The 13,463-nt window shown below is 37.9% G+C and overlaps 1 protein-coding gene across 1 annotated transcript in view; it reads left to right on the top strand.

Annotated features, from left to right (window-relative positions):
• The window catches only part of camkk1a (calcium/calmodulin-dependent protein kinase kinase 1, alpha a), a 132,683-nt gene extending 123,531 nt beyond the window's left edge, over window positions 1-9,152 (top strand). Inside the window, exons 15-16 of the mRNA XM_084730464.1 lie at window positions 2,015-2,118; window positions 6,031-9,152. Of these exons, the coding sequence (XP_084586590.1) occupies window positions 2,015-2,118; window positions 6,031-6,103 (177 nt within the window). The 3' untranslated portion in view covers window positions 6,104-9,152. The remainder of the gene's footprint in view (window positions 1-2,014; window positions 2,119-6,030) is intronic.
• The last annotated feature ends 4,311 nt before the right edge of the window (window positions 9,153-13,463 follow it).

Raw genomic sequence — 13,463 nt, 5'->3', positions numbered from 1 at the left:
GAAAAAAGGAAAATGTGGAGTTTTTTTGTCAAGAAACCACATTATTCACGTTGCAAGGTTTGATCAGCCATCATCTTTTCTTTCCTTTTGTTACGTACAATGACCCTATTATACCCTTGTGGTATGTGCAGGTATTATTCACATGAATTACACACCAAATGCAAAGAATCTACTTCCCTTTGGAAACTATTTATGGCATAGGCATGGCAGCACCTCATAAAGGACACATTTGACGTTATCAGAGGGACACTTCACCCCAAAATAAAAAAAAACAGATTTTTCCTCTAGACTGTAGGGCTATTTATCTGTCTAGATCATTTTGGTGTGATTTACAGTCACAGAGTTTTGGAGGTGGCAGCCAAAGAGATGTCTGCCATTTCTGGCGCTCAGCTTGTGCTCAAAGCTCCAAAAAATACTGCAATGCAAAGTCTCTTTCCAGAAATCATGACCCTGTTGTTCAAGATAATCCACAGACCTTGTTGGGAGCACGTTTATGTAGGGACTACTTTTTTTCTATGGTAGAATTTATCAGAGCTACTTTCTTATCTACTGGAACTACTTTGTTTCTAACAGAGAGAATGTAGTTTTTATGTGAAACACAACAAGGAGTGTGAATTATCTTGACCGGGTCATGATTTCGGCAAAGAGACAAATTCCAAATATTTTTTGGTGTTTTGGGATCCATAAAGTCCCAACTTATTGGAGGGAAGGCAGACATCTCTATGGCTGATATCTCCAAAATTCTGCAACTCACACCTTAAGAAACTTAGACAAATGAAGGTAGGAGGAAAAACGTGTTTTTGATTTTGGGGGGAACTGTCCCTTTAATGCCATTGATCCTTTAACACACAAAATTAAGATGTATTTTGAAAAAAAAAAAAATGGAAAAGCTCAAAGGTACTACAAGGAGTAACTGCTTATTAAACTGAATATTGATCCCTCTGTATGACCTACATAAGCAAACAAGAACATCATCAAGAAGATCAGCTGTTTCTGTGTAGCTATTCTTGATGTCACCAGGTCAGATTCTGTGTAATCAGATAAAACAAGTCTGTGTTTACACTGTCTCAGGTAATGTTACACTGAGTAGTTTGTAAGACAGATATTTATGATGTTATATATTTTGTGGTTATATATATATTTTTTTGATTATGATGGTTACCACTTTTGCCACAGGGGCCTAAAATCAACACAGTATGAAAGTAGTAAGAAAGACAGTTATAAAATTAGAATAAAATGAGCACACTATAAGGTTTCCTGTTTATAAACCATTGAAGAAGTGAGGGTTAGCTTCATGATGATAACTTATTTATGCATACTTTAAGTGTTTTGAAATGGAGTAACATACTGGTAAGCAGTAAAATTACACTTTTTACTTTTTACTCATGTTGATAGACATCTGTTGGTGTTTTATGGCACATGGAATTTCCAGTGAGAAACAGCAGCTACCTGAGACTAGCCAGAGTTGTAGTAGTTGCTGTAAACTTAAAAACTTTGGTGAAATGTATTCTTTTAGGATTTATATATATGAAATATCTGTAGCTTGTGAAATGTTTTGGTTTGCTTTAATTCTTTTTTTTTCATTTCTAAACTTTGTCTGTCAGAAAACAGCCTCGTCCCAGCCATCAGTATGAGCTGTGTCAGATTTAAACTGGTGTTTATCGCTCACCAGTTTCTGTGCAAAATCCCTCCATCCAGCCCTCTGCCCAGATCAATATATGCAAATAGCTCTATGCACAGCTAACAGGGAGGTTTCCCGCTCAGGATAACAAACATTTTCAAGGTGTTACTTGCACAGTTTGTGCAGTTTATGGAACAAGAAAAAAACATCTCATGTTGATCGCTGCATAAGAACTCAGATATTCTGGTTTGTCCTTCCCCCTGCGTGCAAGTCTAACAAAGAAATGGCTCAGAAATCCATTGATTGAATTCTCTGTGCAGAACCACAGACTCAAAACAAAACAGAGATATTTTGCCCATCTTTGTAACCATCCTGTGTGTGTGAACGTTTCAGATCTTGGTGAGAGCCATGCTGAGGAAGCGCTCCTTCAGTAACCCCTTCGAATGTCCGAGCAGGAGAGAGGAGAGGTCCATGTCTGCGCCTGGCAGCCTGCTCATGTAAGCACACACAGACCAGCTGCCTGACACACACTCATCCAAGTCCTGATCTCCCTCGTACACTTGATACTCACATATCTCATCCATGGAGATAAAGTCCAGAAATAAAGGCACACAGGAACATTCACACTGCAGAGATTGCCTGAGATTCTGACACAGATCAGTACATCACACCTGTCTCCTCTTTCTGCTGTATCAGGTTAACTAACATCCATCCCTGCAGCAGCAGCTGCTGCTTTGGGTTGCCATAGCACCATAATTCATTCTTTCATTGTATGCAGTGGCGCTTACGGCTTTTATAAGTGTTTCTTTGTGTGTTGCTTTAAGCTTTCAAGGGTAGAAGGAGAATGATACAGACCTACTAGTGCCTCAGGCTGACCTTGGATTTTCTGTTTCATGGATTGAAAGCATCACAGGGGAAATGGCCAATCATCTTATCCCATCGGGCAATTTCAACATGTACAGCACAGCTAAGGGCAAACTGGAGCATCTATAGCTGCTCCCTGCTGTACTGCGAGGTGGTAATCTGTGTTATGTGTCCAGCAGACTCCATCATGAAGACGGACCAGTGCAGCGCTGACTGTGGAGGAGACTATGATCTCCTGTTGGGATGGTTTTATGAGATGATTTCTCCTCTATGTAGGCTGAGGTTTCCCCTGTTACACTCCAGGCAGTCACAGAGCTGCTATCTGAGGTGAAAGTGTTTCCAAAGGACCTGGAGGGAGTTTAAAACAACACTGCCCCCTTCTGGATAATGAAAGAAAGGCTTTGTACAATTGGACTGCAATGTTCAGTGTGTATATAAGCTCATTGTTTATGAATTATGATGAGCTTCAGGTCAGCACGAAAAATAACCCTACATGTAGCTTTTTATTATGTAACATCTGTTTCAGCCACTTAAATTTCAAGACATTATTAATGCACACATATGGGAACATCAGCAACAACATGAGCAACCTGTGAGAGCCTGAAGAGCTGCTCTACTTCAAACTCCAGCTGCTCTGAAGCTCTAAACATTTTTCTGAATGGCAGGTGGAAGAAGTGATAATAATTCTACTAGTGGAAGATAATTACCAAAAACAATGTGAGGGAAGTAGTATTCTGATCCTGACAGAAAGCAAAAAGATTTATTGGTAATGGGGTTTTGTGAGAAACACCTTTGTTAGATGGAGGGTACCAATCGCCCTGACCACCATCTCATCTTTGAATTATTAAAACTTATTAAAAAATAAAAGGATAAATCTGGTTAATGTAGATTCTGCAGTATTCCCTTTAATAATTAGTATTTAGTGATTTCCTGTGGTTTTGCACTTCTTTAAAGTTTTGGAATCATAAAGAGACAAGTCAAATAAAAGGACAAGTTCCCCAAACACTGGATGCTACATTTCCCACAATGCACCTTGATGGTATCTTAAATTACACTATCCTTGCCAAATTGAGTTTAAACTGATATAAAATAGAACAGGCGATTTGTTTCAGGGCAGGCATTTAATCAGTTAGCAAAATTGTCAATAATTATTTTTCCGAGGCCTCATTACAGAAACTTCCTAAGTCTGAAATCCGATCTTATGATGACAGGTGGGATTTTTTTGCATGGCAGAACATGCATTTAGGAAAAATCTCATCTTATCTCAAGACAGGAATTTAACTGTTATTGTCCTTAGTTCAAAATATCTGCCAAAAATGGCAGCATTGCTTTGTGAGGTCTGTTCAGCGGTGACAATAAAGATTGAGAACAACACGACCACTGAAATATTATGATTGAAAGGTTGTTCAAACTGTATGATAATGCTTTAAATTTCTCAGGCCCTGCATTTATGGGTATATATCGAAGGCCAAGACAACTAAATTTGAATTTGATCGATGTGCTGTGTCAGTCAAACTGGTGGGGGTTTCCTGTCCTCCACTGGCACATTAATGCCTCAGACTCTTGAAACTAAAATTGAACCACTGTCTTTTCTTGTCCATCATGGCAAGCTAGCTAGCCAGTCACAGGTGAAGTGAGACAGCCGTTGTCAAGGATACAGGCAGTCTCCTGTCCTAAACACAGGTACAGGCATGACAGGACAAGTGCGGATTGAAGAATCAAGTTTACAGTTCTAGGTAGGGTTTCTGCCTCTGAAAGAAAAAATATCCCCATGGAAAGTCATTATGAGATAAAAGTCAAATGATTTATGAGTTATGATAAAAGTTGAATATCATAGTTAAGACTTTTTATCTCATAATTTAGACTTTGTATCTTATAATTATGACTTTTTCTAACATTTTTCTGACTTTTTGTCTCATAATTTAGACTTTTCATCTCTTTTTATATTTTTCCTTCAGTGGCAGCAATGGGCTTCCATTGTTTCTTAACTTCAGAAATGAGTTTAAGAATTGCTTCTGTAATGGGACATTAGGATTTTTCCTGTCTTTGAAACTTAAACTAAGATAGACCAAGCAGTTGGGACATTTTTATGCAAAGAGTCTCCTGGACTGGACATTTCAGGTCTAATATCAAAGCTACACAGCACCTTCATGTATAGGAGGTGAGGTGTGTCGGGTGGAGGTCATATCTTTGACCCCCTGAGGTGACCTTTTCCCTCTCACCTGTGACTTTTCCATCTTTTCTCCCACTTTGCTGCAGGGACTCGTGGCCCTTCCGGCCCTCTTTAAAACTTCACCCCTCACTCAGGTAACGCTTTGTGCAATACAGTCTGACACGCTGTCTGTCCAACATGTACCAGCCGCTGTGCCCATCATCATCTTAGACTGCTCAACTCTCGCTTATCCCCATCACGAGAAGTGATGGAGCAGCCCTTCCCCCAGCTGTCATCTCAGAGAGTGTTGCCATCTCCCTGCTGCTGTCATTTAATGCTGTGTTACATTGTGTTTTTAACATTCATCACTAAAAGAAAATGGGAAAACAGTTCCTCTGGTTATCCTGCCGCATCTGGAGAGATAAAGCATAAGTCTAAGAGTTTACAGTGTTGTGCAAGAATGCACTAAAAGAGAGCTATTCATTGAACATGCTCATGTTTTTTGGTGAACAGTGAACTGAAGGAACCAGCGAGAGCATTGTTCACTCCTCAGAGAGTAAAAAAAAAAGTGTGATGCAGACTCGCAGCCAAGAGAGAGATAATGAAAGAGAGAGCATGAGAACTCATGTGTTACAGAGAGAAACAGACAGATCCACTCTTCTCCTCTATCTCATCTCCCTCTTTATCTCCTTATAGCTCTCATGTATTATGGTGCGTTCCATGTGAACTTACCAGTTGGAAATTTCAACAGTATGTTGGTGGTCACATTTGTTGTCTACTGTAGTGTAAAATGTTCTCAAATAGTTTTATATTGTTGTTAATAACTCTAGATAGAAGTTTTCCTGGCCATTCAAATTAATACAAAATAAAGAATATTGCCCATTTATGAACCCCAATTCCAAAAAGGTTTGGATGTTATGTAAAACATAAATAAAACCAGAATGGGTGTTAGTGGATAACTCGAACATCTGTGAAGACATCATAAGTGCTGAAAGGTACAAACATGTTTTGGAGCAACAAATGCTGCCATCCAGGTTCATAATTTGTGTATATTTACGAAAAGAAAATGGTTGAAAAGGTTCAGCAAATCACTGCATTCTGTCTTTCTTTATGTTTGACACGTCCCAACTCTTTTGTAATTGGGGTTTGCAGTATGACATCATCATATAGACTCCAGCATCCCGGGTGGGGGGGGTCCATTTAAAATTGCATGTGAAAAACAAAATAATAACTAAATTTGAGCTGTTGCATTTTAATCTCTAGCTCGCTCTTGTGAAGCGTGAACTTGCACAACACTGATCCTTTAGATCTCCGTCCTCAGTGCAGTTGTTCTGCTCATCCAGAACTGTCCATACTGATTTCTTTCTTTCTCTCTTTTTGTTTCTTCTTTCAGAAAGTGCAGCACAGGAGACGGGCCCAGAGAAGGAGAGCTGGAGGACCTGCATGAAGACGAGCCCTCCTCTTGAGTCTTAATGACACTTAACTTCCTCTTTACATCCTCTTTATGTCTCTTTGCTCGAACCACAGTGCGCTTTCCCCTTCATCCACATATTAGCTTCAAATCAGTGACACACTACAGCCGTACCACACTATACACTGAAGAGACTTTTAAATCTGATGTATTGCTCACGTTAACATTCAGACGTGTGTACTCAGGCTTGCTTTTGCGTTTTTGCTTCCTCTCAGCCTCAGAGTATCCTTTCCCACCCCAATTTTCCTTCTCCAGTGTGGAGTCTGTGGGCTCTAACTTAAATCTACAATCTTCCTTCTCTTCATGGCTCCCACTTTCTGTTGTGTCTGGCTTCGGTGAACCGATACGAATTTCTGGATCATTAACAGTTCAAATTTTCATCGTGGGAGAAAGACCAGGCCGTGTTTGTCAGCTGGCATTACACTCCAATGTGGGAAAGAAACTGTAAAACTCAGATTTTTTTTTTTCTTTTTAACCCGTCTGCATGATGAATAGTTCGGCATCATCATCAGACCGTCTGCAGCCACCTGTCACCGCCGCCGCCAGCCTGACCAAGAGAAAAAACCATCACAGACTTCAGCATGTACCTTATTGTCTCTTCAGTGAACTACAGGGCTTCTTATTTATGATCAGTGAATTTTAATATTGTACATAGATGTCTCGAGGTGTCATCAGTGTTACCCTCTCACACTTCTGTTCCTGTACTTGTGCCATCATCAGTAGTTTTTACTTCGGAGCCAGGTGATAGAGGTCCTTCCTGTGCTGCCTTCACAGTCCTCGGATCAGACTGGTCAAACTTCTCTGGCAGGAAGGAGAGGAAGTCAGCTGTCTTAAGGGTGATCACACAGATAGTGGGTTTGCTCTGCTTGATCACGTGTGATGTTTCATTAATTTCATGTTATAGGAGTCATTTCACGCTTCTTCTTCTTCTCCTGCTCTGTTATGTCTTCGTCTGATGATTTCTGCTCTCTAACGCTGTCTCTTTTTGATTTAATGTGAAGTAATTGTGACAGAACTTGAAGCATTTCAAACTGTATGTTCTTTCACAGCGAGTGTGAACAGACTGAAAGAAGGATGTACTTTAAAGAACCCTTCCAGGAAATTATTATTATATAAGATTCCTAAATGCAGAGCTGCTTTAAGGCATGAATAATCTAATCGTTCAAGTTAAACATCAGTGAAACTGAGTCTGCGTGTACAAAGTTATCAAGGCCAGGGGACTGTACAAATTATTAGCTTGGGAGGGGAGGTCGGAAAAGGGGGAGGGTTATTGTATATTTCACTGAGAGGAGGGTAGTCTGATGAGAGAGCTGAGAAGGTTCTTTTTATCATTGAACATCCCAAATTTACATTAGCAGATGCTATTAGCACCCAGGTGTCAGCAGCCAACTATGCTATTTGCATCCACAGTGGAATAGCTAATGTGACTATTTACACCCAAGTATATATAGCCGAGCATGGCAGAGACAAGCACCCACATGTCTGTAGCCAGTAATGCTATTTGCACCTAGAATTTAAATAGCCAATGTGGCTTTTTACCCCTGCATGGCAGAGACTAACCATGACTAGGCAAGTAGTTTTGTTATCTAAACTTAATCAAATTACAACTGAATAAAATAATAATAATTTAAAAAGATAAAATAATAAGTCAAAAAAATTCCAGTCAACATTAACCTCTAGTTTCAGGACTAAACCCCCACCTCTACACAGACTCTGTACACAGACACTGTCTCTAGCTAAACTATGGGTGGTGGGTGTAAATAGCCAAATAGCTGCTGTGTGACTGTTCTCACCCGGGTGCAAATAAACACATATATATTTTAGTACTTCCTATTTTAAAAAAGGGAATCAGATCATCACACACAATGGTTCTAGTGTGCACAGTGGGTCATAAAGGAGTACTGTATTTTTAAATTCTCATTTAACATTGGCCAATATTATAACTCAGTTTAAGCCTTTTGTTGTGTTTCCATTGGTGGCTGCTGTGAAATTTATTATTTTGTTATTATTTATTTCAAGTTTTCTAAAGGTGCATTTATTAAATATAAATTAGATTTAATTTAGTTTTGAAATAGTTTTGAAATAGATCACACAACCCCAGACTTGTTTTTTTAGTTTTTAATACTGGAATTTGTTGAGAACTGTTTCAGTTTTTTGCAGTTAAAGGGTAATTCCAGTATTTTTAAACTTATTTTTTTTATATTTTGGGGTCTAAATGTCCAGTAGGTATAAAAATCTTTGGAACTGGTCCAGATCACCTCAGCTGGCAGAAATGGCTACAGTGTAATCCTTGGGGGTGAATGAACCCGTCAAAAGCACGTCCACTTAAAGTGCTTGTTTTTAACACTGAAAGGCTCAGATTGTTATTCTAAGTGTCTGACAACTTTATGGACAGGATCCCTACACAGACAGAACTTATTGTGAACGACTGTTGTGTCGCTCTCAAAAGCCACCAGACAAAAATCTTTGACAAAAACAGTACTTTAACCTCTCTGAACATGTGAGTTGGTGGTCTTACCTGTCTCGACCAGTTAGTTTGTGTCACTGTGTGACTCTGATCTTTGAAAGGGTTAGTTTGGATCCAGACTAACGTGTATAGGTATATGCTATGCTGGAACATGTATGTATAGGGCCCAGGTTTAAAAATACACAAATTAGCCTTTATGGATAAGGTCAAAATAAGATATTAGTCTTACTTTGAAGGGTCATGCAATTTTAAAAACTGTAATGTAAGATTTAAGTGCCCTCTCCATTCCAGTAATTTTCATACAGTCCCTAACTTTAATACCTACCAATGCATTTGTAGAGCTGGTTAAGATAGTTAGCACTCTAATCCTGTGAAAGTATAAATATTGGGATCATGGATGAATGGAGACCAATTTTTTTTTTTATTTCTGTGGTTTGAGTCCTTTGTGTGTCTCTCAGGGTGGTTGGCTAACTTAAAAAAAGACAGAAGTGTGGGTTGTTTTGTCTCTGCCAACTCAAATCAATGGGAACATTTCTGCCTCCACGGCAGCTCTGCCCTCAGATAAATGTTTATATAACTCCATCTTGATTCTTTCCTCCTCTTTGGCCTGGTGGTGTGTCGCTCTGTGGGAAAAAAAAAGAAAGCACATTTGGCTGCCAGAGCGCTCTGATCACTTGAACCGCAGTGAAAAGGAGCATTTCAATGTCATGATGAGGCTGAGGCTGCCAACAACAACAACACCTCCCCATCCACTTCACTGCCGGCCCCAGCGCGGCTGATTAGAAACGAGGAGCGCGGCGCTTTGCATTTCCTCAATTAATCTCACCCTCAGTCTCCTCCAGTGAAGGATGCTAAGTGAAGCTCAGAGAGGGATTGGTAGAATGTGAATAGGAGAGCATTTCACACACTGTTACTGAGCCTGTGCGTTTAGGGATTTATGCTCACAGAGGCAGGGACTTTATGCATAAAAATCATGAGTGCTGTTGACAGTAAACTGTCAACAATTAAAATGTGAGAGCTGGATAATGTAAAGCTTTATATGTCTTTATTTTATTTAGTAAAATCTGGTAAGAGGTCTATTTGTTGAATTGCGTATGCAGTTTGAAATGAGGGCTTGTGGTCATTCATTTAATTTAATATTTAATGTTGATTCTCTCTGCTGAGGATGATAGAAGTGAAAGAGGTCTTCGATGAAGGGCTGTTTGAACCAAAAAGTATGAACTGTTGTATGTACATTATCTTTTATTTGCTTAAAAACACTTGTAACATTCTTATGAGAGATTTTTTAATGTTGGTGTTACCAGCTTTACATTTGTGTGTTTGTATGGGCATTTGTCAGTGTCAAAGGTGCAATACTCCTGTCATCTTTCTCATTGGTGCATTATTGGCTCCTCCCCCTGCTGTCAGAGCAGGCCTTTCATCCCTCTGTCCTTTGTTGAACAACTAAAATACTGATTCTATTTAAATATTTGCACTTTTCCACTTACAGATACATATTATTAATGTTATTGTGATTATATTCTATAACACTACTGGTACCTTCCAGCCATTAAAAGGGATAGTTCACCCAAAAATGAAAATTCAGTCATTATCTACTCACCTCATGTTGACTGAAGGTTTAGATTTTTAGTCCACAAAACACTGCTGGAGTTTCACAGGAAAACAGTGTTGCAGAATCTCACAAACAATGGAAGTGAATGGTGACCAGTTTTCAAGTGTTAAAAAAAGACAACAGAATACAACATAAAATGATTTTTAGCCTGAATCTTCACCATAGATCTTTAGCTTAGAGCTGCATTCATGTGTGTGTGCACACTGTCTGAACTGGGTGTGTGTGGTGAGATGGTGTGTGAACAGCATATTGGGACTTGCATTACACCAGACGAGCAGTATTTTATGTGTTTTGTTCAGTTGTTTTTTCTTCCATCTGAAAACTGGTCACCATTCACTTCCATTGTTTTGGAGATTTTGCAGCACTGTTTTCCTGTGAAGGTCCAGCACTGTTCTGTGAACTTTGGAGTAGATAATGGTTGAATTTTCATTCTTGTGAACTATCTCTTTGACATTGTACAGTTTATGATCAAGGAAAAAAAACAGTGTGGTTCACCTGTAAAAGACAATATTTACTGTGTATCAGTATGTTCTCACAGCTTTTTCAATCTTTGCTCTTTGATATTGATCTGCATGTCACAGCTTTGCTACTTGGTTTTTGAACATTTTTACAAATGGAACTAAAATGTTTAAATTTTCCAGTAACTTATTCTCCTGTCTGTGTCAAAATGCTAAGAGCTGCAGTACCAAGATCAGTTTTGAATAGGTGTTTTTGTTGTACATATTCATATTATATAATAACAGAGTGCTGTGTAACTGGGACACGGGGTTTTACTGCAGAAATGATGCATAATGTTAAAACACTGTAAACCACATTACATGAGCAGGGCTCAGAGCACAGGAGCAGCTGGAAATAGCAGCTTTGTGTTGAAGATCTTCTCTGGAGACACAGTGATGGATGATCACTGGCTGCCCTTGAAGATGAAACATTTAACCCACCAACTAGGACAGTGTCTTCATACTGCCCTGTCACCACTTATTCAACAGATTATAATGATTTAGTAGCATTTTCCCCGTCATAAGACCTGTCCCTTTTCACTCTGTGCTACAATGACAGTTTAGCAAGGTTGGCAATATAGTCAGCTTTCTCTTTTCCTGTTTCCTGTGCTTAGATAAGCTATGAGTGCGGCTCATCTATGTTGATAAAGAAACTGAATTTTGAAGATTGTTAAAAGTTGTTGCTGGGGAACCTGTAAAATCGACATGTAGTCACAGCTTAAACTAGCTAAAATTAGCAAAACACTCCCTAACTAGCTACTCTACATCAGTCATTAGCTGAATAGTAAGCTAGTGTTTTGCTAATTTTAGCTAACTCAAGGCTGTCAAACTCAATTTCATCCTGTTCATCTCATCAGCAGTATAGCTACACTGTTTTGTTTTTGGTTTTTTTTTAAAGAAAAAAAAGGAGATATATGATATATGAGATGTTTGAGTTTTGAGTAAAATTCAAACTTTTAAGTTTTGAAATACATTTTTAAAAAGTTTTGCTGACCTATAATTTTTAGTGGAGATAATTTAGTTTTCTTCTTTCTTCTTTCTTTCTTCAATCCTTTGAGTTTTAGAAAAAAAAATCAATATTTGTTCACAGTGAGCTGTGAACCTGATTTGTCTTTTTTGTGCCCGAAAAATTAAAACGTTTTAATTAAAAATGTTATAATGTTAATATGTACTGTCACTTCAATGAATTTACTCTTTTTTAATACAATGTTTTGAGTTTCTAAAATTCAAAGTTTTAAGTTTATCTAAAGAATAAAAATAAATTATCTCAACAAAAGGTCAGTAGTTGGTAAAACATTTTCAAAACTTAAGAATTTGATTTGGGCTTAAAACTCAAAAATGTGTTGCCTTGAATTTTTGAGTTCTTTTCATTTTTACAGTGTACCCTCAAAGGGCTGGTTGTAAATGTAAGACAATATAAATGTATCTATTTGTTATCATAGAACATACTTCTTTTTGCATTTGTTTATTATCATTTTTTGTAATAACATAATGGTCAAGGAAAAATAATGGACAACAGACATTCAAACATACAATTTATTAAAACTGAAATATACAAAGTAGTATAATAAAGTAAAAAAATATCAATAAGGGTTGTTTCAGTTTGTGTAGCCTATAAGCTGAGTTTCAAATCCAAAATATATATTTGCTTTAAGATAAAATGGCTGTATTTTTCTAGACTACTAATATTAATGCTATAAACTACACTGTAAACCTGGATAAGTTAGCAGTTCTCCAAAAAATGAGGCAATCAATTACCACAATTGACTTCATGAACTCAAAAGTTGGAGGTTAGGAGGGCTTAAATATTTGGAGTTAGTTTTACATTTACTCTTCGATTACGGTTAAATTAAAATGATTGAATTAAGCCAACTCAAATGTTTCAAATGTCACCTCACTCATTGCAGTAAGTTAATAGAACTGAATACATTTTAAGTATAAAAACACATTTCTTTTTCAGTAAACTCAAAATAGTTATGCATTTTAATCTATTACAGTATTCGTATTTCAGGGACCCTAAAAATTGACATTTTTAAGTTAGTATAATCTCTAAACAAAAGTTGAGTTTTCACTACTTACTACAAATCATTCATTGGAGTATTTATTTTGACAGTGTACAGCCACTCTGCTAGTGTGTCACTGCTAGTGATGGCTGTATGATACAGAGGTACTATCTACTATATACTGATATCTGGTGGCTCAACAGCTTCAGTGTGCAGATAAAATCAGACTGCATTCTGGGACATGCATTGTATAGACACTGCACTTCCATATGACAGCATAGAATATATTAAGCAAGTTATATTCTTTACTAGCTTTCAGGCTACATAAAATGAGGTACAGGGCCATGAGTTTGACACATGTGACGTGACCCCATGTCACTTTTACAGGACGAGGAGAAAGCTAACAGTGGTGCCAAGTTTGCTTAACTGTTATTGGAGCGCAGACCAAAAAAAAAAAAAAAAGGGGGGCGGGGGGCAAAGGGGTCAATTATTACTTCTGCAGTGGTTGTTTTCTGTCACTGCTGCTCTGTTACTTTGAAACATGTCCACATCTAAACAGATTTCAGTTACATTTGATAGAAAATTAAACAATTGTCTAAAGAAAAACTGTTTGTGTTGTAGACAACAGAATCATGTGGCCCTTTAGTTTTCAGATTGTAAACCCTGAACGGCTTCATTTTTCCTGAGGTGTCAGTCAATTCCATCTACAGACATTTCTGCCTTTTTTTTTTTTTTTTTGCAAAACCACTCCAAAAAATTGTTGCCAGTTTTCACTT

The sequence above is a fragment of the Lutjanus erythropterus genome, chromosome 11 (assembly GCF_056507025.1).
Source record: "Lutjanus erythropterus isolate fLutEry1 chromosome 11, fLutEry1.hap2, whole genome shotgun sequence".
Taxonomy (NCBI): Eukaryota; Metazoa; Chordata; class Actinopteri; order Lutjaniformes; family Lutjanidae; genus Lutjanus; species Lutjanus erythropterus.
The sequence above is the reverse complement of the archived record's forward strand: the minus strand, read 5'-3'. Positions and strand labels throughout refer to the sequence as shown.